This window comes from Pezoporus occidentalis, unplaced genomic scaffold (assembly GCF_034315485.1).
Source record: "Pezoporus occidentalis ecotype Australia unplaced genomic scaffold, CSIRO_AGI_Poc_V1 ctg23, whole genome shotgun sequence".
Lineage (NCBI taxonomy): Eukaryota > Metazoa > Chordata > Aves > Psittaciformes > Psittacidae > Pezoporus > Pezoporus occidentalis.
In genome coordinates, this window is record NW_026914180.1 from 3684733 (window position 1) to 3712606 (window position 27874).

The 27874-nt window shown below is 38.8% G+C and overlaps 1 protein-coding gene across 3 annotated transcripts; it reads left to right on the forward strand.

The window, feature by feature from the left end:
• The first annotated feature begins 1896 nt into the window (after positions 1–1896).
• On the forward strand, positions 1897–27776 carry ACTR3B (actin related protein 3B). 3 transcript variants are annotated; one of them, XM_062621458.1, is made up of 12 exons: positions 1897–2096; positions 10118–10173; positions 11925–12049; positions 13308–13418; positions 13801–13896; positions 14048–14155; positions 15415–15558; positions 16146–16319; positions 18987–19079; positions 25606–25731; positions 26148–26231; positions 26826–27776. In XM_062621458.1, exons 1-12 carry the CDS (start codon positions 2053–2055, stop codon positions 26958–26960), a joined length of 1296 nt encoding a protein of 431 aa, XP_062477442.1. In that variant the 5' UTR covers positions 1897–2052; the 3' UTR covers positions 26961–27776. The 3 variants fall into 3 exon arrangements, with proteins under 3 accessions (XP_062477442.1, XP_062477443.1, XP_062477444.1); XM_062621459.1 differs by having other exon boundaries at positions 1899–2096; positions 26822–27776; XM_062621460.1 differs by lacking the exons at positions 1897–2096; positions 10118–10173 and having other exon boundaries at positions 13282–13418.
• Positions 27777–27874: the final 98 nt, after the last annotated feature.

Sequence of the window (27874 nt, forward strand, 5' to 3'; positions counted from 1 at the left end):
CCCTGTAAGACCATCAGCTGATGAATATTATCATAGTTTCATAGCACAATTTTTGTTCCAGGTTTTCCATGCAATTGTCTATGTTACTTAGACTACAGACAGCTGTCTTCTTCTGGATTCAGCTGGAACAGCTTAAGATGTTACTGTGCTTTACTCCTCCCCTCACTTCTGCTAACAAAGCAACTTGTTTGAGCACTTCTTAACCCACTTCAGGCACAATCAACTGAGTTAGGGCATAGCTCTTATTTAAACTGTTTGAACTATGTCAGCTGATTGTGCTTGAACTGGGTTAGGGAGCACTCACACAAACAGCTGGGAGAGCTACCAGGGTAGTAATTAATGCCCCGGGGACCCTGAAAGACAGTTTGAGTAGAGAAGGGCAGGACACAAATGTTTCAAACCTCTGCAGCTGTCTGCAAAGTGAATGTCTATATAGAACCTGTAGGCTGCACGTGAGCCATGGCAATACCTCAGTTTCTAGATGAGATGTTCTTCTCAGCTGTAACAGCTAGCAAATTCTTTAAAAAAAGAAAGTTGTGAATTATAAGAAAGTTTACAGTGATGTGCCCAGATAGCATATGAACAGATATTCTCTGTGCCCAGCACACCATATTGTGCAACAGCATGGGAGAAGGGAAATTTTGGCCAGAAAAGTCAAAGCATATTCTTTCTTTTATCTGATGGATGCTAAAGCAGTGCTTTTCATGTGTTGTTTTGATTTGACTGGCCTGAAGATGGAGGCACGCAGTTTTTCATCAAGCTTCAATCCCCAGTTATGGAGCCTACTTATTAGAGCCTGAGTGTTAGCTGTTTCAACCCACTGATAAGGGAGCCCTTCCAACAAACAAATTTGGCTCCTTTCCACCATGCTTTGTATCTTCCAAAATCTCTGAGGGGAACAGAGTGAACAAATGTGTTGAGCAAGTGTGCTCAGTTTCTGATAGCGGCTGAACAACTCCCTCCAGGGCATACACGCCATCTATAGCCATCACACCAACACTAGGTATGAGGACCAGAGGATATGTCTCATTAATTCTCTAATACAACTCCTTGGGCTGCATGTGTTTCTGATGTAGCGGAGTGGGAGAGGGTGACAGGAAACTACACCCTCATGGGAATCACACTTGTTCTTGTGGTTCATGCTTAGGCTCAGCCATCTAGAGGGTCTATTTCTGGCATTACCACGCACTCACAGTATGACCAGGATTGAGTCATGTATGAGACATCATTATCCCGTATGTAAATTAGGCATCAACAACTTTGCAGATGATGTTTGTTGCTGCCTATTAAGTGCTTTAAGCTTACCAACATGATGTGTTCTGGAGCCTGTTTACAGCCAACCCGGCACATCTGTGGGCTGTAGCGTGGCCACCTGCACCCAGAGAAACACAGCTTTGTGGGGTTTTTACAACTGACTGCTTCAATGTTGGTGTTTTTTCCTGGGGCAAACCCCATTTTCAGTGAAACGTGAACTGTGAGGCAAGTCTTGCTCTGAAGAGAAGCAGCATCTGCAGTGTTTGCTGGGGGGTGGTGAACCCTTTCTTATTCTCCCTCCCCCTCACTGTATCCTTTGTGGTCATACATGGGTTGAAACAAGCTCTTAAGCTGATGAGATCCATCTTGGCCAATGTTGGGGCTGACAGGTACAGAACTGGGTGATGGAGAACCCCTCAGACGGCAGGAAGGCAAGTACAGCATCAAGGCCAGAACAAGCCTAAGGCCCTGTTGACACACACGGCCTCTGACAAGCTTCCCCACCCGCTTCCATGGCCCAGAACCGCGGGCTCTGGAACACCCTCACAAGCCCGCATCCCTCCGCTGCCCTCACCCAAGATGGCGTCCCGCGAGCGGCGGGGGCGGCCGGCGGCTGAGGCCGCGTCACGTGGCTGCGGCGGGCGGCGCATGCGCTCTGTGGGCGGCGCTGACAGGCGACTGCATGGTGCCCGCCGTCCCTCCGCCGCCGATGCAGTGAGGCCGCGCTGCGGGCCGGGGGAGCCGGCGGCGGCTGCCGCCTGGATGGTGGCGTAACGCCTTCAGTGCCGGCTCCCCAGCATGGCGAGTTACCTGCCCCCCTGCGTGATAGACGGAGGCACCGGGTGAGTGTGGGGACAGAGGGGACCGGCGCCGCCAGTCGTCTTTCTGGGGAGTGGGGGTGCCTCCGCTGTGCCGGCGCCCCTCAGCCGCCTCTCGCTCCCGGCTAGGGCCTCAGCGGCGAGTCCCTTCCCCTGCCACGGGTCCGGGTTCATGCCAGGTGTCCTGGTCTCCTCTTGACGCTGTGGCAGAGGGTCTCGCTCCTTCCCGGATCTTTCTGCGCACCGCTCTCCACTGAGTATCTTCTTTTTGAGTATCTCCCTCCCTGTTAGGAGCTTGGAGCGGAGCAGTCCTGCCCTGTGCCCCGGGCAGGCCATGTGCCTCTGGGGAATGGCGTGTTTCGATGTGCCCTTTTCTTCTCTTAGGTCCAGTTCTTCCAATCCAGACCTAGGTTGGACAGGCCTTTGAGTAGTCTGGTCCAGTGGAAAGTGTTCCTGCCCTTGGCAGGTGGAGTGGAACTAGATGAGCTTTAAGGCCCCTTCCAACCCAGACTGTTTTATGATGTTTGTACGATTCTTGTTCGTGTTGTCTGACTTTGAAGTCTTGCATGATTAAAATGCTAAAATTGGGCATGACTTGTTTAAATGACGGCCTGGAGAGAGGAGACACGTGTTCACTTTGCCTGGGAGCTACCCACTGGCACTGACTGTGGTCCAGAGGCAGGTGAGGTGTGCTTGCTGGATAAGGTGTCTCCTTTATGTACAGCACCTGGACTGCAGTGACGTTGCTGGATTGCATCTGGCTGTGCTTCTAGATAGCGTTCACACCTTTAATCTTTTTAGCTATTATCTCCAACTGGCAATGAGATAGGAACTTGCTGCCTTATACAGGTGCTCTTTCTTGGTCATCCCTTCTTAACCTTTGTCAAATCAGTGTGAGACTTGTTCTACATTAAGCTAAACCACAAGTTTTGTAACTCAAGTGTTTGAGGACTACAGTGAATCTAGATTGCAGAGTCTGTGCTTGGGAGGCATTTCAGGAACAGGTCTTTCCTACCTGGCTATGGCTAGAGAAGACTCATTTATTATTCAGTAGACCAGTTCTGAGTCTTAGAAGTGGGATGTGTCAGAGGGAGCTATAATGAAGGTTATACTGAATATGTAGTCTGCTTCTGCTAACATCTTTCCTTTGGCCCAACAGTTATGGACAACTCTGAGGAGAATATGCTTGTCCATGACTCACTTTACTTGTTAGGCTCTGCCTTGATGTCGCCGATTGCATTAATTTATTGCAGTAATAGACCTTTCCTCTGCAGGGAATATGCAGTGTTATTTTCATTTCTTTAATGCTTGGAAAGATAACTTTTAGAATTTCTGAAACTGAACCATCTTAAAAAATCCCAAATAAACTTAAAGCGTAGAATCATAGAATAGTTAGGGTTGGAAAGGACCTTAAGATCATCTAGTTCCAACCCCCCCTGCTGTAGGCCGGGACACCTCATACTAAACCATGTCACCCAAGGCTCTGTCCAACCTGGTCTTGAACACCGCCAGGGATGGAGCTTTCAGAACCTCCCTGGGCAACCCATTCCAGTGCCTCACCACCCTTACAGTAAAGAACTTCTTCCTTATATCCAGTTTAAACTTCCCCTATTTTAAGTTTTAACCTGTTACCCCTTGTTCTGTCACTGCAGTCCCTAATGAATAGTCCATCCCCAGCATCCCTATAGGCCCTGGAAGGCTGCTATGAGGTCTCCACGGAACTCTGAGGTCTTTTTATGAGCACTTTTCAGTGATGTGGTGTCACAGTGCCTTCTCCTGAAAAAATGTTTCGTATTGTGAAATACCTCTGTATTAAATTATCACAAAACTTTTAGAAGTCTTCTGTCCTGCTTCTGTTTGTATACCCTGTCTTGTCAGAAATCAGCTCTGGCCCCCTCAGTGGGGAATACTGACATCCACAGCTGAAAACTTTGGGAATAGAGACCAGGTTCCATCTTGCATGTAATTCGGTCTGTGACTGACATACTTCTTGGTAGTTTCCTGGGTTCCTTCTGTTTCTTTGGTGAAGATATTTAAATACATGTTCTCCACAGAACTGTTGGTGTTACAGGGATATTAACTTGACAATTTTAAAGACTTCTGCTTGACTTTGCTGCGGAGCACTCAAATATGGATGACTTTTCAACAATGAGATTATTGAATTTGAAATAAGTTACCTTGCAGAATTCAAGAAGAAATAAGAATCTGAACCAAAGCAGGCAGAAGAAGTAGCTTGACTCATTGAATACGCAGTCTCTGGAATTTTCCTCTGTGTGGGCTGAAAACCTTCTTATTGTTAGAGTGAATATAACAATACACAAGCTTCAAACGATTCATTCAAATAATTCATCAAAGAGCTTTCAGATGAAAAACTTGGGAGAACATACAGCAGAAAGGAAAAGGTACATTCAGACATGCACTGTGGAACGTTCTGTATATAAAATACATTTTTCTATTTAAATCTCTGGTACTGAATGAGGTGCCTTGTCCAGGCACTAATCCCTCTTCTTTTTGTATAAGGGGATTTAAGAAATTAGTGGGAAAGACTGTTGTTGTTGTTTTTTAGTGCCTGAGGAGCCTGATTTAATTTTCTGTTGTTGTAGGCCTTGGTTCTGTAAAATCCTGGAATTTCTTAAAAAAAAAAAAAAAAAGGCAACAATGGGCACTATAGAAAATAGGTACAGATTTACAGTGAGAAACATTGTCATAGCAGGACAGGATAACGTTCCTTTTCTCTGTTAGGTAGATGACTTGAACTTTGTTATAAACTGTTCACTCTGTATTCACACATTTTGCAGAAAGCGATAATAATTTGCCATCTTTTCCATTAGTATTTGCAGATGACTTGTCCTACTTCAGTTTTGATGCACTACATCTTTGTTTTCTTTGCATGAGGTTTTCCTCATGATCAGTTTACACATTGCTATCGGTCTTCATGTGGAGAAGGGCATGCTATTTTTAGTTTCTTAGGACTAGCACACCTTTTTTTGTGTTGCTGTTTTGGGTAGCTTTAAACTTCATAACTAGTTTTATGAACCATATTTTATTATCATTTAGCTGTGGGACATCAGAATGCTAGTAGGTGGGTGTGTGAAACAAAGATATCTTAAAATACCTCTTTCCTTTTCAGCGTGTGTCTGTAGACAGTGCAGGGTAGGTACTTCTTTTTGGCTGTGTTTTACTGTAGTCTATTTTTCTTTTAGTAATGAAAAATTACTTTGGCAAAATCTTTTAGATTAGAGGTAAACACTTGATTTCTGGGATAAGTAAGCTGACTTGGATTTAAACTTGAATTTAACTTGAAAAGTGTTTGTAGATGTTGCTGTCTGGAACAGCCAAATGTAGCTGGAACTTCAGAAGGTGTTATGTTGCTTTACCCAAGTATTATCTCTGCTTTTTACATGTATGGCTTGTGAATAGGCAGAATTGTAATTACTGTTCTGGATCTAAGGAGCCTGAGTTAATTAACTGTTGTTTATAATCACAGGCTTCAGTCCTGTAAAGTGCTAGACTCCCCAAAAAAGCAATGGCTCTAATGTACACTTTATTCTTATGGTGGCTGCTGATGCTTTAGGGTAAATTGTGCAGACAGATTTTTTTTTTTTTTTTCTATTTGACATTTCTTCCTTCATCCCTTCTTTATTTCCATTCTTTCATCTCATCCTCCTTTGTTTCAGAAGTACCTTTCCACAGTTTTATGAATAACTTGTGCTGCGAGTTCTTTGGGCATATTTGTCATAATGATAATCCAGGCTCTTTATGGCTAGCAGGACGTCACAGGGGTTCTGGCAGTAGTAACTGTTAGCTATTTCGGCATCTTAGCTGTCAGAGAAAGTGTTGTCTCTGCAGAGGTTACTTTTTGTTTGTTTGCCAGAGTTTCTTAAAGCATTTTGCTGTTCTCAGTCACTTCAAATCTATATTTCAAACTTGTTTTATGGTTTGTTTTTCTGGTGCTTGTAAGGCATTGTTTTAAAGATCTGGACCAAAAAGCAATAGAAACTGAGGAAATGCTAAAATGTTCACAGCTGGGCATTGGTCTTTTGCATACTTGTCCAGAGAAAAATCTGATGTCTTGCATTCTGAGATGGATAAAGCAATTGCTCCAGTTTGTGATTTTTAAATGCCTAAATTACATTGTTCTTATGCTTAATAAGAGTTTTTCAGTATATTTCTCTGGTCCTCAAAGTGGTTGAGGGTACAGCATCTGTTTTCAAGTTTGGTTCATTTGTATATCTTTATGGTCATTTTTCTGTTTTTCTGTGGTAGGACCTCAGAAGAAAACAAGGTTAGGATACACCATTCCTTATGCAAACGGTAGTGAAACTGATTTGTGTTCTAACTAATCACATGGGAAAAGTGGTACATAGGAGACAACACTATTTTTAGAAACTTTTCGTTTCAACAACAAATAATTTCTCATGATTTTTGAAAAATTAGTAGTCCCTCCAAAGTCCGTTGCGTGAAATAGCCATAGCTATTGTATCAGTTTCCTACAGATCTTTAATGCAGCCTCCAGTATGCTATATTTCTGAGAGTTTTCAGTTGGTTCCTATCTCACTGGTAATAAATCTGCTACTTTTAATGAAATTAAGTTGCAATACTGTTTATCTACGCATTCCCTACAGCTGTCTCTGTAATTTACTGATCACAAGATGTTGCATTACCATTAGAGTGCTAGGCTGTAACCCAGGAGAAAGAAAAACATGTATTACATGCTTAAATATTCATTGGAGAAGGGACTGGAGACCAGGTAATCTCTTTTAACTCTTAAGTCCAGAGCCTTTCAGGTCAATGAATATTTAAATATCTTGTATAAAAGGGAAGAATATCTGTAGAAGATCCTGGAAGTGGGTCACTCAAACACTGTAATGTATTCATGGTTTTAGCTCTGGAAGGTGGAATGTGTTTGGGTCCTGTTGGGCAGAAGAAAAATCTGGGACCAAGTCTGCCATATCCTGAGTGAATAGGCTACTGGATAAGAAAGGGCAGCCCAACTTCATTATCTCTTTTCCTTCTCTGAGAGTAGTTTGAGTTTTCCTTCCTTTTAGTTTTGTCAAAACACCTGAAATACAGCTGCGTGTCAAGTCTGTCTCTTGTTTGATCCTAAATAGACTTTAACGTTTTTTTTCCACTTCCTTGCTTCAACATTGAACTGGGAAATTAGTTATTCTCATAGTTCGAGTTATTAAACTTTATGAATTAAAGAGATGCAAAAGCAGTCGTTGTTACTTTGCGTAATATGTTCATTGAAGAGAACCATTTTCCAGTGATACTAAGAAATAAGCTTATCCTGTAGTTTTAGCCAGGGTTAATTCACCTAGTGAAAAAATAAAACTATAAAATATTGAGCTATAGGCTTTTGGTAACAAGTAATTCTAGTAGGGAGATATGATCCCTGCTTGAGAGGAAAAGTAAAGCTGTTGCAGATTGATAGCCCATGTTGAATTTTGGAGGGTTTTTTTTCTTTTTAATACTGTGAGTAGGTATGAGTTTAGAGTTGGTGGGAGCATAGAGGGGGTAAAGATGTCAAACTGAACTCTTGGCCAGACTTCCGTTTAAGAAATGAATTTGGTTACATTGCAGGAACCTTTTAATTTTATATATATATATATATTTGTGCACACACATAAGAATAGTATGAAAAGTATATATACATATTTATATGCTTGGGTATGTACATGCGTATGGATATGTTGACTTAGTTTTTTGTCAGTGGGGCTTGAAGGGCTATTTTCTTGACGTTTATACTTGATAGCCATTTCAAAGCCTTAGAACTAGGTCTCTTGAATTCAAAACTGGTTTCCTTGGTCCTCGCTGTGCATTTGAGCAAAACTGACTTCAGAGGGAGGAATGAAGTATCCTGTTACATGTCTTAAATCCCAGTGTAACTCCTGTTGTTGCTTGCTATAGTTTAACAATATTCCCTAGTTAGGCCTTATTCTAAAATGTGAAAAAAACCATGCAATAATAATCATAAAAAGAATTCTTGCTAGTAATGGCCTTCTCTACAAATCAGCCTAATCTAATGACCTGATTATGTTTAAGAGCCACAAAAACAAAAGAGCATAAACATTTTGGATTGGACTGAAAGCCTATGCCTATATAATGATGATTAAAAATACTGCAAACCAACCCTTGCCCTCAGAACACTGTAGTCTTTTTAGCCTTGGCGAATGTGGCTTTTTTAACTACTATTTGAAGTCTGTTGAAGCTGTAGCTTTGAAAATAAGTTGAAAATATAATATTTAAATTCCATGGTCATTGCTAATTCACTTTTGATTTAATTCCTTTATCTAAGCCAACTTGACTCTTAAGGAGTGTTTTTATATCAGTTCCTCCATAAAGGGGAACTTGCTGTTTAAGCTATTGATGAAGAAGCAACCCTCTGCTTTAGCAGTGGCATAATATTGTTTGCAAATATTGAGAGCAGGGTGTAGGCAAAGACCTTAAATTCACTTTGAGATGTAGACAGTGATTGGTCTCATTTAAGAATGTCATAGCTTTAGTTTTTGTGGTAAAAATGGATATGAATAATGCTCATTTCCTTCAAGTCATGATATTACTGTACTTTTGTTTGAATCTTCAGTCTCTGCAACCATTTAATTAATTTGCTGGGGTGTCATCCCTCTCCCCTTTTTCCCCCAGGAACTAGAGCTGTTTTCCATAGTGTGGGATGTTAATTAGTTATTAAAAACCTGAACTAGTTTGCAGCCAGTAACACCATGGAGGTGTTTTAAGAGATTTGAGATCTTCTGTGGAAATTCCTGTTCTTTTTTTCTTCCCCACTTTACCTGTTTATTTTTTCTTTTAATCCTTTATTTGTTAAAATAGATACTGTATGTGTATTGAAAGAGATGGACAAGTGCTTCATACTGCCTGTTTCTAAAGCATTTTATCAGTGCATGCTTACTTTGGTGGAATATGTATATATTACCACACACAAGCCCTAAATCTGTGTCAAAGTGAATAGTTTGTGCAAGGCATGAAAGGGAATTGTGTCAGGATTGCAACTAGAGTTTTGAACTGTTGTTTGTACTTAAGACACGCTTCCGCCCCCCCCCCCCCCCCCCCCCCCCCCGTATTTGCTGATATTAACAAAATATGCAAAGTGTAATGACATCTTTGTTCATGGGAGCTTTCCAAAAGGTAGGATCTGAACAACCGTTGTTTTTTTTTTTTTTTTTATTCTAACCAAAGGGTAGAATGTGGCCTGCTTGTCTTTTTTTGCTCTTGTGAGACCTCGCCTGGAGTACTGTGTGCAGTTCTGGTGTCCTCAGCATAAAAAGGACATGGAACTGTTGGAACAAGTCCAGAGGAGTGCCATGAGGATAATCGGGGATTGGAGCACCTCCCGTATGAAGACGGGCTGAGAAAGTTGGGGCTGTTCAGCCTGGAGAAGAGAAGGCTGCGTGGAGACCTCATAGCAGCCTTCCAGTATCTGAAGGGGGCCTACAAGGATGCTGGAGAGGGACTCTTCATCAGGAACTGTAGTGATAGGACAAGGGGTAACCCGTTAAGCAGGGGAAGTTTAGATTGTATGTAAGGAAGAAATTCTTTCCTGTTAGGGTGGTGAGGCACTGGAATGGGTTGTCCAAGGAAGTTGTGAATGCTCCATCCCTGGTGGTATTCAAGGCCAGGTTGGACAGAGCATTGGGTGAGATGGTTTAGTGTGAGGTGTCCCTGCCTACAGCAGGGGGTTGGAACTTGAGGATCTTAAGGTCTTTTCCAGCCCTAACTATTCTGTGATTCTATGATTCTTCTCTTATAGCTGGTCAACAAGATGGAGAAAGTAAGAGCTCAGTTTTCAGACTTTGAGGAAACACTACCAAAATTTGTAAGCTGAAGGTGTCTGAAAAATAAATAACACCTAAAATATTTACCACTCCTGAGTTTTCTTCTCAGCAGGATGACACTTGAAAGCATAACCCAGAAAATGTAGATGTGGTACGTGATGTATTTGGCCTTCCCATTGTGTAGTGAATTGTAACTATTTTTATTTTTACATCTAAGTACGTCTAATGACCTTGTGATCATTCTTTTTTTAGGTATACAAAACTTGGCTATGCAGGAAATACAGAGCCTCAGTTCATTATACCATCATGTGAGTAATTTTTTTGTCCTTCCAAATTCTAATATATACCACTATCACTGACCACTTCCATGAGTAAATGATGTGCTTCCCAACTCCCAACTTGGCCTTCATAGTCTCTTGTCCATCTGGGAAGTGATATTCATTGCATTAGCATCTTTGGCTAGAGTGTAGCTAAACAGAACTCCTTGTTTGCAGTGAGCTAGTACTGTTGCTCATTAAATCAGCACTTGGTTGCTATGACAAAGATGAAGAGAACTCCAGTCCAATTTCCTTTTTATCTCTATTATTTTTCTGCCAGGACTCTTCAGTAGACAGAGTGCAATTTACCTCCTGTCTACCTGACACCATGGTTACTGCCTGGATAATCTGGGAAAGGTTTCCAATCAAATTAAGTACTGAAGTGCAGGTGGTGTCTGCGTTATTTACATTGTCTGGGATTGTAGACAGTTTAATAGTCAAAAAAGTTGTTTCTATTAGAAAATGTTCCTTTTGGGTGTGCATTTACCAATTAAAATGTTTTTGCCCATTTAGCATGCTTTTGTTGAGCAGATTTAATTTTTTGTATGTTAAACTTGTTTAAAATGTTTTACCTTTCAGGTTTTCATGATTTTAATTGTTGTCTTAGCTATGCATATTTATAAATAGTAGCACAGACAACAGATGGCATTAGACATAAATATATAATCTCCACTTATGTTAAATATTGCCTTTTACTTTTTGTAAGCTTGGTCAATTAACGACATACTGATGCATCTAGACTGCCTTGTAGTTACTCACTGTAGAAAGTAAGAAAGGGGAATAATATAGGTGGACATGGTCTTTACCAAATGTAGCTGGAGTGCTGGTTGTAGTCTTGCTATATTAAGTATTGTAAAAGATTTAAACCCAAACCGCTGGTAAAGACCAAATGTCTTATGTTAAAGAGGTGGGATGGCAGGACTTTTCTGTGAATTTGTTATAAATCTCACTTTATAAAGCTATAAACTTGGGATTTCGATGTGTTTTCAAAAGAATTGTTTGCCTATCAGTAATTTTTGGTGCTGATAGTATTTGGCGTGTTTGTGGATACCTGTCTACTTTCTCCTGTATGTTATTTAGATCTGATTATGACATACTAAAAGCAACCTTTATATAAATAAGGTTATATTTTAAGAGTATTTAATTTCATTTTTATTTATAGTTTGCCCCAGATTTGTGTTTTGCTGTCTCATCTTCTTCTCTATAGCAGCCATCATCTAATAATTTTGGTGATAGTTGCAGCCTACTAATGGAAAACATAAGTGTCTCCAAAGATTTCTCTGTAGCACTGCAAATTGCTTTTTCCCTTCCCCCCTTCCTTCTCACCAACTGGGATAATGACTCCAATACTTACTTCTGAAGTACATAGTTTATTTTCTTCTCCTCCTGTGCTCTTTCACTTAATTCTAGAGTTGAAACTCAGAAAATCATGTTGCTTACTGGAATGCTGCACTTGCACACATTCAGTGACTGCTGCGGTCTATAACAGAATACATTTTTAAGATTTTCTCTAAGTTATTATTTATGTTAATGAGGGACGGGTGACCAGAACCCTGCATGATGCAGTGAGAATGAACTCTGCTATATTGGCTTGCCAATAAATCACCTGATTTCTTCCGGAAACTATGCTTTCTATATCCCAGTTTTTATTTCTGGAAAAGAATCAATCAATAAATAAATATTTATTACTTGGTATTTAGCAGTTTTAGTTTTGATTTGATTTATTTGGGTTTTATTTTAAGGTATTGCAATCAGAGAATCAGCCAAAGTAGGTGACCAGGCTCAGAGGAGGGTAATGAAAGGTGTTGATGATCTGGACTTTTTCATAGGAGATGAAGCCATAGATAAACCTACCTATGCTACAAAGGTAAGCATTGAGTGTTTTTAAGAAGTCTTTCCAGAGTTTCACATTTTTATTATATAATGTTGTAGGACTTTCTGATTGCCACTTAAAACACACATTTGCTTTTTTGTAAAGTGTTTTTGTTGCTCTTAAAAATTGCATGATATGGTTCATGGCTTTACCTTTTTTGTTAATATCTGTTTTAATACTGCTGTCCTGTGTGATTGGTGCTGGAATCCTTGTGTAAATATCCATTGATATGGTGCAGCTGTTCAGTTTTCAGAATTACTGACTATTAAAACAGTCATAAACGCTGAATATTTAAATTCTTGCTAGAAGTGTATTCTCTTAGCATGCCATATGAATTGGGGAATGTGTTGGATACTTTGCTTCAGGGAATGTTGCAATTGTTTTGTGGAGGGCTGTCTTCAGTGCGGCTTTTCTGTGAGTCGTATTTTCCATACCCGAGTAAAAGACTTCTTGTACCCAGAAAATGTTACCGGCTTATGAATTTTGTGGAAAAAAATCATATTTCATATGTCCTACTGTATTACTTAAATGTCGGCTGTGTTCTTAACATTGAACAAAATGTAAACATCATCCTTGCCAGGATTCTTGTTGAAAAAATATGTAGCCTGTATGATCTTTATTACTTTTTATAGATTGGCAGGCATGTTGAAGCCAAGTATGGTTCTTGACTTTATAAATTCCGAAATTTATACAAGAAGAGATTAAAACACAGTCCTGCAATAGACCAGTAGCAGCATTAGGAACAGAGTCTGTATTCTGGCTTTTAGTCCTGCAAGCTAGAATCACAATTTGAAGTACCTGGCAGCAGGAGATAACTTAAAATAGTGCCTCTAAATTAAAATTAAAATAGAGGATTTGATAAGACATCCATGAGAATGAGGCATTTTTATTCTTGCAGAAGATCATAGAAGCAACTAGGTTGGAAAAGGTCATCAAGGCCAACCACTACCTCAGGACTGCCGAGACCACCACTAAAGCATATCACTGAGGGCCTTATCTGCCTGTTTTTTGAACGCTTCCAGAGATGGTTACTCCATCACTTTCCTGGGCAGCCTGTTCCAATGCCTGAAGAAATTTTTCCTAATATCCAACCTAGACCTCCCCTACTGCAGCTTGAGACTGTTACCTCTTGTCCTATCACTTGTTACTTGGGGGAAGAAACTGACCCCCCACTTCACTACAGCCTCCTTTCAGGCTGTTTCTGGGTTTATCTTTGTATGGTCTAGAGTGTTGACAGGTTTTCTTGCTTCAGTGGCCTATACGACATGGTATTGTTGAAGACTGGGATCTCATGGAGAGATTCATGGAGCAGGTCATTTTTAAATACCTACGAGCTGAACCTGAGGATCACTATTTTTTAATGGTGAGTTAATGAGACTGGGTAAGAAAATATTTTTGTGTGACTAGAACTAAATAATGTTCCAAGCGCAAGTACTGCTGTTGGAGGATTTTTTTTCTGTAAATGTCTTGTAGTTCTTCAGCAACCTGGGGGGTGGGAGGAGAGGGAGGAGGAAAATAATCAAAGCTGCATTATGCTTAAATTGTGTTCACTTTGTGATGCAGGCTACTGCAGGTTGGATTTTGGTTTTGAAAAGCTTTAATCACTTTGTTTAAACTGCTTGAAGTACTTTTGAAATTTTCTGTTTTGAGTGCACCGAGTTTGATTGCCATACCAAGCTAATCAGTGTATGAACCTTTAGCACTCTATTGAGGTGGTTTTCAAAACTTTGTTTGTTTGTTTGCAGACAGAGCCTCCTCTGAACACTCCAGAAAACAGAGAGTATCTCGCAGAAATCATGTTTGAATCATTTAACATACCAGGACTTTACATTGCTGTTCAGGTGAACAAAGTGAATATGTACTTCTCAAGTGCAGTATAACTGCAGTATGTATATTCTTCTGTATGCATGTCTAAAACGTTTGAAACAGTATTTTCTGAGATTGTAAATTAGCACAGTCTGCATGCTTTTAAATATAAACTCTCTCACGTAGGCAGTGTTGGCCTTAGCTGCCTCTTGGACATCACGACAGGTTGGAGAACGCACTTTGACTGGAATTGTCATCGACAGTGGTGATGGAGTGACCCACGTAATCCCTGTGGTATGTAGCAGGATGCAGTCTGAAATGATCAGTAGTTTGGACAAGTGCAGGGTTTGTTTACTATGGATTTAAATTAGAAGTGTCAAATAAAACTAATTTTTTTTCCTCCCTTATAAATGTTTTGAAAACTGTATTTTATTTTGTGAACTTATTTATGCAATTATTTTAGCTTGGGAAGGTCACAGTAAGATTTTTTCAGGCCATCTTTTAGAGGCTTTTTCTGTGTGAAAACTTGTCTTACTGTCATGCCTCAGTTCTGTTTAATGTTAATGCTTATCATGGTTTTGGATCTCCTGCCTGCCACCAGTGTCTGACAAGAAACATCCTGCATTTTTGATTAATATAGGTTATAACATGTACTTTTTGTATAATTTTACTGTATTTTAGAAGTTAGTGAACTCTGCTTATATGGAAACAACTAAAAGATTTTATGTCCATGCTCATATAGAGATATATATAGAGTTGATCTCATACAGCTTAATTATGTTAGGGTGTTAAAAATACAAAATTGTCTTTGCGTACTGACATCTGTTCTGTTGATGTCATTTTGTGTATTTCTGAAGCATATAGTATGCTTGAATGATCAGTTATTTTAGAAATGAAAATTTTATTCTCTTCATCGTGGGGTTTGTTATTAACCTGGTCTTCTTAGTATTTTTTTTCATATGAGAAATGCTGGGGAAAAACCAGCATTTACCATAATGAAACTCTGAAAAGTGTAAGAAAAGCAAAGGAAGAAATAATATTGGTTCAGCAGTACCAGAGATTTCAGTAAAAGCATACTGAAAAAAAAAAAATTGGTAAATAGGTTTCCTGCTTTTATTCTGCTTATCATTGATGCTTCTGAATTTATCTTTTAGTATCTGAGAATCTTAATATATTTCATACCTTTTACTATTAAATTTTCACTTACAAACAGGACACAAATGTTCTGTTTATATCACGTTTGCTTTCTGGATCATGCCTAAAAGGAACCATCTGATCAGACTGTCTTCTAATGTGTGGAGGATTTTTTTGTCTTGCACCTGATTATCTATTAGATAACCAGTACCTGTTTATATGTGGTTATCAAGGTCTTCTAAAGAAAAATAATATCCCCTTTCCTCTGGGTTGCACATTTTTACAGTAATTTTGCAGTTTCAAGATTTTACTTCTAATAAAAAATCAGAACAAAGTATTATAAAAATGAATGTTAGTTTCATTATTAATTATTAACACAAAGATTTTCCCTAAATGTTTTTTCCTCTCCTCCTATGCAGGCAGAAGGCTATGTAATTGGAAGTTGCATCAAACATATTCCCATTGCAGGTAGAGATATTACTTACTTTATTCAACAGCTCCTAAGGGAAAGGGAGGTGGGAATTCCTCCTGAACAATCTCTGGAGACAGCAAAAGCCATAAAGGTACACCCTTCTTTATCTCTTAATAAATACATAAATAAAACTCTTTGAGCTATTTTTTTTGTCTTTAACAAGTTGCCAGTGGCTCTCTTAAAAATGCAAATGTAGGCAGTGTATGTAATTATGCAAGCTTCTGGTGGTTTATCCAAGTGCAGAAGGAGAAAGAGGAAGAAAGTTTTCATGCTAGACTGTTTGGAGTGTTCTGCAGATTAAATCAGCATTTTAAGCTTTAGATTTGTTTAATATTTGCTTTTTAATAAAGAATAAATGTATGTAATGTCAGTAGGATGATTGTGTGGGTCTGATCTTGCAATGAAAGCTTGCCACTTGATCATCACAGATGTAATGGTTGCAGTGTTTTCATTTTGAGAGACTAATCTAGATGAGTCAGCATGTAATCTTACTGAAACAAATAGGTCGTGCACTGTCTTGTCGGGTTGAGTGAGTCTTCAGTAGTCATTTGGGTGAGAACATCTCTTGAACAGCCCCATCAGTAAGAATGCTTATGTTGTTTTCTGATTGTGTTATACTTGGTTTTAATGATGGAATAATTATTTTGGCGATCTTAAATGTATGATATTTTCTAACAGGAGAAATACTGTTACATTTGCCCTGACATAGTGAAAGAATTTTCTAAGTATGATGGAGATCCTCGAAAATGGATCAAACAGTATACTGGCATCAATGCAATCAACAAAACCAAGTTTGTTATAGATGTGGGTTATGAAAGGTTCCTTGGACCTGAAATTTTCTTTCATCCCGAGGTAAGAACAGGGACTAGCAACATTAAGTTACAGAAACTTTACTATGCCAGTGAAGAGAGGCGGAGGGGGGAGGGAGGTATTAACATTTTTGGTGCCAGTGCGCCATCACGTGGCATTAAGTTATCAGTAAGTCTCCTAACTACAACTATGTACAGTTGCTGGTAAGTTAAGCACAGAAAAACGTGAGCACAGTAGATAATTATTTTTATAATGTCCCAATGTTTTAAATGCATCTCATTCTATTTCTTTAAAGGCAATCTAAAATTGAGGAGAAATTGTTTGAACTTACAGACTTTACATAGTATTTTCCCTCATTCTTTCATCAAAGGTTTACACCAGTGTGCCTTTACACTGTGTGTTTGATTATGTTGCCAATCCCTTTGGGCATTACACTGCATGATAGTGTTGCATTGATAGTATTCTGAGTCTTGAACACTGACTTTTAATACTGGATAAATTTATAAAGCATGATGCTAAATTTGTCCTTGGGGGAAGTCCATTAAAATCTCTGTTAATGTGGTCATAAGTAACATGTAGAGTTCTGGGAAATATTACAATAGCTAGTCTGTCTGGGGTTTGGTCCTTCATTGTGAACGAGTTTCAGGATATTGTGGGAGAAGGAAGAGTCAAGTTTTAATATGTTACAGCATAGCAGAGAAGGTCCTCTCCATTCCTGCACACTCAACTGAGTTTGTTGCAGGCACCTATAGCCTGTATTAAAGAATTTAATCAAGGTCCATGTTAACACCGGTGAAGTTTCCCATTGTCTACTCTCCTCCTATCAGAAGAATATTAAAAAACCTCATTCTGTCACCTTTTGACTACATTCCAGCCTTAATCTTTTTGTGGTCACTTTGTAGTTGTCTAATCTAGTGCCAACGTTAAACCTCTGTGCTAAATAGTGTGTCCTGTCTGTTTATTTACTAAAGTGATTTTACAGAGAGGCATTGAATACCATGCCAGACACCATTTTAATAGCTTCCCTTTCCATAGCCCCTTCAAAGACTGTCAGGAAAAGGTTAAAGGACTAATTTCTATTTTCTTCATTTCTTGATAGTCTGTTGGCCCTGTTTTGGGGAAAAAAAAACAACAAACAAGCCAAAACTGACCTGACTTTCTAGACAAGGAAAACACACTAGATGATATGTACTGCAACCAAAGAGAGTTTCTCGCTGGACTTTGTTAACTCCTCACTTCAGAGGGTATCAAGTTAGCTATGTAAAAGCTGCCTTTGGTAAAGCTGTCTTGTAATCTTTTCCTATTTTCAGTTTTCAAAATTTTGTTCTGAAGTCTTTCATACTTTTGAAGTTAGGCTTTGGCATTTGTAGTTATCCAAATTATTTCTATGCTTTTAAAATTAGGTATTTAACTTGCCATTCTCCAACCATATGGTATTTGCTAGCAGACTGCAATTTTACATGTCAGTTCTCTTGTCCCCATTCTGGGAGCATGTTATACTCCGCTTTGGATGCCATAAATTTCGTTTTTACTTATCACTTTTGCCCTGCTGTTTTATCGATATCTTTATGGAGAGCTTGGGAGAAGTTTTCAGGCTGTAGTTCATTCAGGATGAGAGCTGTCCACGTGTAGTAACACTACTTCTTTCTTCTAATTTATGCAGCTTCATGTTTTAGTTGCTTGCATGATTAATTCTTATTATGGAAATTAGCTTGAATTCTTGGGGATTTTTCACATCATTCTTACAGCTTCTGATCTCCAAGCCACTTTCTTTGCTAATTTCTCTTTCAGTTCAATGTGTACTTGTGTTTTGGCTTTTGTTATTTATCCAGTTAGATACTTCATCTTGTTTAGGATGTACGAATGGAATGGTTTCTACAGCTTTGGGAAACTTTTAAAATTATATAACCTTACATATATCCATATATATTTATATAAAAACTAATATGTTACTATGTTTTGATAACTAATTTAATTTCTCAGCGTTTAATCTCTGAAAGGGCAAAACTTAGGCTATAAACTGTTCTTTCTTTTTTTTTTTTTTAGAACTCATATCAATTTTTGAGTGGAAAATTGCCACTAGTACTCAGTGTTTTCTAGTGTTAGCAGCTCTGACTGTCTAGTATTTCTAAATGGCAAAATTTACTTTTAGCACTGTATTGGTGCTTGCATTGATGGGAATTTCCACTGAAGACCTTAAAGTATTTGTGCTTTTTTGAATGTTAGAGATTTTGCATGCTTTGGAAAAAAACCTGAATTTTTGGTGAGACTTTAACATATGTATTTTAGTAGGTTTGAAAATTTTTTTACAGGGAACATTCAGATTTGCACATGGATGTTTTTGATTTCACTTAAAATGAATGACAGGACCATACTGCACAGTAATAGTGTGTTTAATATTGCAGGACAACTGAAACTCATGTCACATACAATAGTAGGTTCATACTGCAGAAACTGTAAACAGTGAATTTATGACCAAGGAACATAATCTGAATTTCTCATCAGAAGAAGGAATTCTTATTTCCCTTGTACAAAAGTGAATTTATTATAATGTAGAATAAGTGATGAGCAGGGGTAATGCTGACTATGATTCCCATCCACCCCCTTTTAAATGTGCTATTACAAAATCTCTTTTCAGTCTCACTTCTGCCTTTTTGTTTCTCTGTTCTTCTAGATGAAGAATGTAATGCCTGTTCTATTTCTTTTTAGTTTGCTAATCCTGATTTTATGGAATCCATTTCGGATGTAGTTGACGAAGTTATCCAGAACTGTCCCATTGATGTCCGGCGTCCATTATATAAGGTACAGTCTACTTGCTGTAAGATTAACTTATTTGAAGACTAAGTATCAGCATCACCATGAAGTATGTATGTAGCTACCACTTCTCCCACTATGAGAGATGTGAACTTTGAATAGAAATAAAGTTCAAGTTAAACAAAGTGCCACTTCTGAATGAAGAATAATTGATATTTGTGGCTTTTTATTTCTGAAAGAAGGGTTATCTGTAACAAGAGGCTTGATATGTAGGTAAGTATTATCCCTGAGGAATTGTAGCAGGGGGGTGTTACTGTATCTGATGTGTAATGTGAATTCCTGTGCATGAAAGTCTTTGGCTTTTGCCTCTTTTAAGGGTTGCATGGTGGTCTCATCCCTCTCACTCCCTTCCACTCCCCACTTTATTAAGCAGTGGTTTCAAATATGTATATCTTCTTTTCATAGTCTTGACTTGATCTGCCCACTGTCTGCTGTTTTAGCCAGGTATGGGACCCAGTATTAAAGTACACTAAGACTTAAAGTTTTTCAAGAGACTATAATTAGACCTGCTTAAGCTTGCCCAGGGTGTAGGCCAGAGAGTACTTTCAGTCACTGATTCTTTCAGAAATTAAAAGGAAGGTACTGACAGTCATAGCCTGTGGCAAGCTCTTTCTGTATTGGCAGCAGATACTATGCTTCCTGGTTGTGTTCTATTTGTGCAGCAGCAGTGCCCTTTTGGAAATAACACCATCAAGTGATAGTATGGAGATGTTTGTTTGTGTAAAAGGTGGTAGTTTTCCTCACCTATTAGAGTGAGAGTTAAGTTCCAGTTAAGTCAAATCTCAGGGTAATTCCAAACTATTAAAACTTTGCAGTCTGTTTTACTTGTCTAATAAACATATGCTGTCATCTAGAATGAGGAATAGTGCTTGAGAACAAATTTGTGGAGCAGATTAAAATAGGAAGTTAAACTACTTAAGAAGCTCATCTGTGGAATGCATTTTGCAGTACATGTCTTCAGTGGCTTCAAGCTTAGGTGTTTTTAATGTCTGGCTGTGCTTAGGGTCTTTTTCTTTTTTCCCTGAAAGCCCAGAGTACCATAGAGCAACAGCTTCATTGCTTTGTAGAGCCAGGGATTAGTACTGACTTCAGAAAGTGGTATTTAAAATTTAAGTTACTCTTTCCTCACCATAATCAGTGTGGTGACCAGCCAGAGCCCTGTGCTTTGAAGATGGGTTTCCATCAGATGTATTTGGATACTCCCGAGTGTTTATGCAGAAAATACCTGCAAGTATCCTTGCAGATTGTATGTGGCATGTAGCCTTTGAAGCATTTTCACAACCCATCTTTTGATGTCCTGTGGTATCTTTTTTTAGCTTGATTGCTGGTATCCATGTTTTACAGTCTGATCAACATCTCTCGTATGAGGCCAGTTATCTTACCTTATGTTGATGCTTGGACCAGTAGGACCTTCGTAAGACTGACTTCAGCCAGATAGCTGAATAGCCTGTAGCTGATTAATGCGAAGCACATACATTCTTTAGCATGGGATGAAGGCTTTTTAATTGTGTAATGGTTGCCAGCGGTGCACTCTTTTAATTCCCATGATTACATCATCTTAATGTGATTGCTTGGAAGAACTGATTTTTATTCTTATTCTATGTCTCCGACACAAAGTTGAGAGTTCTGTATTGCTTGGGATGAGCTGCTTTCTGCTGAAATGGAGGAGGAGTGCTGCTGGGTTTAGAATCGGGGAACTTGCATTGAAAATTGAAGAAAAAAGGTGGATTTTTCTCTTTTGTTTTAACCCAAATCTATGGAAAGCAGAACAAAATTTAAAATGAGTGCTCAGGTGAAATGGTAAGAAGGGTAATTTTGGATCTTACCGCATGGCTGAAATAATCTGGTGGCCTTGCTTTGTTGATCATTCCTCTGTGTTGAATTCCATTGAAAAATGACCCATTCTGTGTGCAGCTGGAAATGTGATCAAGCTTTTGTGAGGCATAGTGAGGCCTTGCATCACCCTTGGCATTCTTTGGGAAGAATGATGTGTAGTTCATCTAGTTCTGTTTTTTTGAGAATTCTTCAGCTTTCTTTTTTCTTAAAATGTTGTTCCACAACCTTTCCTTATATTTATCTAATTCTGATATCACAGAATTGTGGAGAAATTGGAGAGAGCAGTGCCATGATGTGGCATATGGTCTGCAGAAAAGTGCGGTACTTCTCTCAGCTTTCAGATTATTATGAGCATACTACTAAACACAGTGTAACTACTGCACACCCAGCCTGCATCAGTGGGAAGCATCTGCTCTGTGGTTTAGCCACAACAGATGCCAGTGTTGGATGTTTTCAGTACTAACTGCTACTTAAAAGTCTCTCTTGAGCCTGGAAATACTCTGAAGCTTGTTCTAATATGTGTCACTTAGGTCATGAGTTTTGGCTTACAGTGTAAAATAAAAGTTACAGTAACTGGACAAAAGGCTTTCAGAAGTTCTAAAAACTACTTCTAACTTGAATTAATGCTAAATACTTCATGCAAAAACATCTTGCCATACGCTGTGTGGTGTGTAGATGGCGCTGTCAGGCTGGTGTATAGAGTCTGACTGTCATCTGTGAGCTGCAGGGAGAAATCCAGCCTGTGCTGGGTACAGCTTTTTTGCTGTATCAACCCTGTTCTTGCCTTTTCCCTCCGAAATTGTAGAAATCTTCAAGCAGAAGACTGGACAGGGTTCAACTGACTTTTGTTTGTCTGGGCTTCAGCAAAATGACATTTGCTATTAATTACTAAGTGCAGAGCAGGGAGGCTCTGTGGGTGAGGTAAGCCTGGAAACACTGCCAGGCCATTAGATCTGCATCGTATCGGCTCTGAAGATAAGACATGGGAAAGGAGAGGTTTTTCCTGCTACTTTAAATGGAAGCCTGAAGTGACTAACAGTGTTAGTGTATCACAGGAGTACTGAGAAGAAGTGATTAAATGTGTGACATTACCTGTGCTAGCTGGTTTGACAGTGGCTCAGTACATCTACAGTGTTTTGTGGTTACTTTTGTGTCTGACTGCAGACATATTTCTGCATAACAACATGCTCGTAAGTCGTGCTGAAATCTTGTGCTATTACTCAAACTGTTCAATGAGCACTGAAAACTGTGATTTTTCAAGAAACAAATTGTTTCTTCATCATTAAAAGTCAAACTTATTTAAAATGCTTCTCACAATACATTCATCTCTTTGTAATGTATTTGTTGTTTGATATGTATAATATTTCTCCTTATAGTTTCCATACAATTTTGGCAAATACTGCCCTCTTAACTAAATTAAGAGGCATATAGGTTGATTCACTTGCTCATTAAGTGCTTAGCTTCAGCTTGTGAACCTTCCAGTTTTTACGCATAACAATTTTTATTAACTGTTACGTATTGCTGTCATTCCATGTCTCTGGTGGTGTGGTTGTGTCATGTTAAACAACTTTAATTTAGACTGTCGTTTGGAAGGAAGGGAAACTGGGATGTGTTGTTGAAGTTTGTGTTTACCAGAAAAGCAGTGGATGCTTCTCAGTTTGGTGCTGCAGAGTCTGAAGTGTCCAGCTGGGAGTGAGCTTATACCATGTTGCAAAGTGTAGCATAAAGATGCACAGGCGAGTTCAGTGCCTTGTGTTTGGTAGTGCCGAGTTCTGCAGAAGCTAATTTAACTTTTGTAATTTTGATGTAAGCTTTATTTAGGTAGAGATTTCTGTTCCAGTAACTGTATTGTTTTGTTAGGTAGAGTCATATCTCTGCAGCGTTACACTGTACAGGCATAATACCAGAAATGGTGTGGAGAAAAGCTCAATATGCTGGAGTTCATATGAGAAACAAAGGGTATGGATGAGAAGTGAGAAATTTCTTGCCAGCCCTCTGAGACGACTACAGTTTACTGCAGTTTCCTTCTGGAAATGGCCTACTTTCATTACTTCTTGTGGAAGGTGTGTGGAAGGTCTTGTCCTTCTCGGGGAACACACTCTTTTGAAACAACTTATTTTTTTCAACCGGCCATCTATAGAACTAAAAATCAGCTGGAGCTTCTTTCCATCAGATGGTATGCTAATCAGTGTTAGCTGTGAAACCTGTGGTATGCTCAGAGCTGTTAAACCAGCCAAAGAGTGTTTGAATAGAGTAACATTCTTTAAATAGAGTAAAATTCTTTAAAGGAATCAGGTGTAAACAGATACTTGAAATCCTAATTCTCTTGATGTCTTTCTCTGTGAGGCCAGAGAATTCCAAGGTGGTGAAAACCCAAGCATCACTAGTAAGTTTGGGTTTTTTTCTTGGTGTGTTTGTTGTTTTGTTTTTTTGTTTTATCTGACTGTCTCTTCTCACCTTCATTTGGTCTTCTGTAAGTGGTGGTGTTTAAGGGTGACGACTGTGTATGGATTCTGCTTTCATTGTGAGCACGGATTACCTAGCTTCAAGACCTCCTTGCAGAAGACGGATCTACTGAGTTGTGATAGCTGACTGAAGCCCATCCTTGAGCAATCCCTCTACTAAGAGCTTAGCACAGATTTGGCCCAGTGCTGATAAGAAGTGCAGGGAACAGGGGAACTGTAACAGCCTAATTAACCATCTTATAACTGTGGTTGATATCACCTGGTCCCTTATATCCAAAGTTCTGCTTGGCTGGGTTTGTCCAGTATGGGATAATGAGATGACTCACCTTTTCAACAAGCCTATCCCAGTGCTTCTGTTCTCCTTGACCAATGTTATTGTTACTTATTTCAATGTGTAGAAATTATTTAAGAATCATAATCTGAGGAGTGTGTAACCTCTTATCTTGTAACCTTGGAATCATAAAGGATCTTCTTAAATATTACTGTGAACTCTGTGGTTGCTTGAATTGGTCTGGGATATATTCAAACAATTATTGTCAGGTGTATTCTGAAATTTATTTAGTGGTAGCATTGTCCACTTTATGGACATCCACTTGAAGTTTAATTTGCTCTGAATAGAATTACTGCTTTTACCATCTTCGCCAGCTTCATTATCTCCAGGTAATATTTTCTGATGGCATCTTTTTAATTACTATTTCATCACTCTAGGTTGGCTGTTGTCTTTTTTTTTTTCCCATTACCAATTTTCTATTCCCATGTGGAGCATGTGACCACTTTGAGGCAGAGGGAAGAAATGTTGTGTGTATGGGGGGAGCAGGCAGAATCTCCCTTCTACTTTTAATTTCAGGTGCAGCTGTGGTTTTTGAATCCTGCTTATATGTGTGGCTCCTTTCCTTTTCCCTGTCCTTGGAAAATGTTTCAGTAAAGTTATGGGTATGTGTGCTTTTCTTTTAAGTACACCTGCCTTGTTATGCATTCTTTTATACTGTCACTTATCCAAAGGTATGAAGAAATGCATTTTTCCTACTGTAATGGTTTTTATGATGTGCAGAGGTTTTGTTTTTTTTTGTTTCTTCAAACAAACAGCTTTCTTCCCACTTTACAAGTTACAAGCTTTTCCTTGTTATCTGTTGCTCAAAATTCAAGCACTTAACTTCTGCACCCTACAGGTGTGAATGCTTATTATATATGTGATCTTTGACTCCAGATCTGTATGCAGGCTTCCTGGCTGAAAAAGGTGGTTCAGGGATTCTTTAGTTATGTGCAAAGTCTTGGTGTGAAGCGTCAAAAACTATTACTGAGAAAGAAACTATATTGAGAGATAATTTGACCTGTGTATAATGAACTCTTGATCTCAGTTGAGTCCTTTGTGGACGTGTCTGTGGCACATAAGTAGTTTCCGTAAGCATTAGTTAGCACTTTGGTTTGCAGTTGCAGCAGTATGCAAGGACACATATGCAGTTTTGTCATATAAATTTCATTCTTCTCATTATGAATTGCATTTTTGCTGCCACCAGTGTTCTAGGGTTCCCGTTTTGAATCTCCCCACCTTTGAAATTACTTCTCTATTAGTGTATAACCCTGCAACATTACCAGAATTAAGGATGGGATGTTCTAAAACCAGTCTAAGAGGATTTTGGTTTTGCTGTCAAAACTAATTCCTGGCAAGCAGGTATAGATAAGTGAAAAGGAATTGTACTTTTCTCTGTACTGCAGTCCGCTTTGGAGGTGTGGTACCTTTTTGAAGAATCATTGGACTTGCTGGTTGCTATGTTTAGAAGTTTAACTCTGGAGAGGAGGAAAATAAGGTCTAGATAACTTTACAGCTTTTGGGAAGGTGCTAAGAGTAGTATGATGAGGCTAGAACCCTATTTGATATCAGGGCTAATACTGCTTACAGTGAGCATCCCTGGGAAATATCTTGAGATGTAGTGTTTTTTTTTCTGCTGCTATGCACATGTAGGGTACTAGCTCACTATTTTAATGGAATCCTTCTTGTTTGTAGCAATATATTCTACCTAAAACTGTTCTTTAAAAAGGGAAAGAAAAGTAGGGGGACCATGGACCTCCTATGGAAGTTGAGCAGCGGTTAAGGTGTTCTGTATAGCTTGTGAGCTTCCTAATGATGTTAAGATCCACGTAGTCACATTTGCAGCTTTTGGGAAACTTGCTTGAAGTTACATTTAAAAAATGTGTCTTTAATTTGTGCACAGAATGTGGTTCTCTCAGGAGGATCCACGATGTTCAGGGACTTTGGACGACGACTGCAAAGGGATTTGAAAAGAGTAGTGGACGCGAGGTTGCGACTTAGTGAGGAACTCAGTGGTGGTCGGATAAAAGTAAGTAGCCATTTGAAGTGCATTGATTACATTAGTAGTGAAAGAAAGTTCAAAATTTTCATCTCACTAGTGAAAATGCAGTGTTGTTAAATGAGTAGTGTATATGTATGTGTTGTTGAATGTGTTGGTAGCCTTGCAATGTACGACATGTCTTTATAGAAATGTGAGCAATCCTCTAAGGGCAATCTCTGGTAGGAGATATGTTATGCAGTAGGCAAGAGGGATTTAACTGCTGTGTCCATACTAATCATAAAGAGTTTTATGACTTGGTCTCCTTGGGAATATGGCAGACTGAGTAGTAAGTGCAAGATAGTGACAGAGGGGTGAAGATGTCTGTGTCTTCAAGGATCAGATGTCGGTTTGTCAGGATCTTGCCCGAAAATTTAAACCAGCTAAATATGAACTGTTTTTCTTAGCCCAAACCAGTTGAAGTTCAAGTGATAACACATCACATGCAGCGTTATGCAGTTTGGTTTGGTGGTTCCATGCTGGCTTCAACAGTAAGTATTTATCAAAGTTGTTCTTGTTTTAAAAACTTTATTTTACTTGCATGTTGTCTTCTGGCTATATTTGATCTGAGTACTAAGTTTTAAACCTTTTCATTGTGACAGCCTAAACTGTTCCATATTCCTTTACGCAGTTTGTATCTCAGTAAAATTTGTACAGGGCAAGCGGGAGGTCTACTTGAGTAAGGTTATCATAATTTGATGTAATTTTGAAGTAGTTTTTTGTGGTAGTTGCAGTATAGTTCCTTTATTCTTCAAGTCAGCACTAGAGATTAGCTAGGAGTTTAGGGGTATACGACCCAAATCAATGGTCTTAAACAAAAGAGAGAAGCAAATACAGGAAAATGGGAGCAATCCTGTCTCCCAAGTGAGTTTTCTTATTGCTGCGTTTAAAAGCAGTCTTCTGTCTAAGCTTTTCTTGATTATGTTTATATCCCAGTATTTCTTGCTTTACTCTTTCAAAAATGTGATAACGCATCATAAAGCTGCAATCTACAAAAATACTAAGGCATTAGTTTATTTGTTGTTTTTTCTATTTGATATATTCTTATGCTTTTGAGGATGTTTGTTTTATATTTTCATAGCCAGAGTTTTTCCAAGTATGTCACACCAAGAAAGACTATGAAGAGTATGGCCCTAGTATTTGTCGTCATAATCCTGTTTTTGGAGTCATGTCATAATGCTCGTCTAATGGAAACAAGATCTTTGATATCTTGCTGGTGAAGAAACTCATGTAATGCAGAGGAAGGCAGCAGATACTGTAAATACTGAAGGAGGATGTGTTTAACTCTTGGAAGCATTTGTATCACCACTGTGCACTAAAGCACAACTTACAGCCCCAAGTCATTTCAGTAAAAGCCATTTCTCTGCTGACTACTTTAAAGCCTATCCTTCCCTCTTCTTAAATGTGAGGTAATTGAAAATAGGTAAGTCTTGGTTTAGGAGGTTGTGCAAATACTACTGAAGCTGAATCTAGAAGAATAAGGCAGTGTTTTACTGCTTGTGGAAAGTTTTAAACCTTTCCTACTTATGCCCTGATTTTGCAATCAAATCTTTAGCAATGGAGCACTGAATACCACATTGCCTTCAGGGAAGTTGGAGTGGATACAGGTACCTGCGCAGATGGATTAGATTGCAAGACTGGGACTGTACTTTGTAAATGTAGGGTTTTCATATCATTTTGTATTTTATGATATTGATAGGGTGAATTGATGACTAGTTCTAAGCACGAACAGCTATCAGTGTCATGGAGTGATGTTACGCATTTCCAGGTGTGAGGCATGTATTGGAGTTGTGCTGGTATTTTTTGGAAAACAAACAAAAAAAAAGCCATGTATGCTAGAAACTTGACTTGTTCATGTTTGGATGACACAAACTAAGCGATTTAAAATATTGTATGAAGTTTATTATAGCCACTGTTACTTTGTTTTGAATTTTCTGAAGCTGTTTTATAGAAGATGCTGTTTTGTTTTGATGTTGGTGAGTGGTGGATGACACACGGGCCTTGCACCAGTGAAATAAAAGCTGTTAACATCTTTATGAATGTCTGTGGTAGTCCTGATTTGCATGCTTTTCCAGTTTATCTCACAAGGTTACCTTTCCTTTTGTATGTCAATATACATGGAATCATAATAATG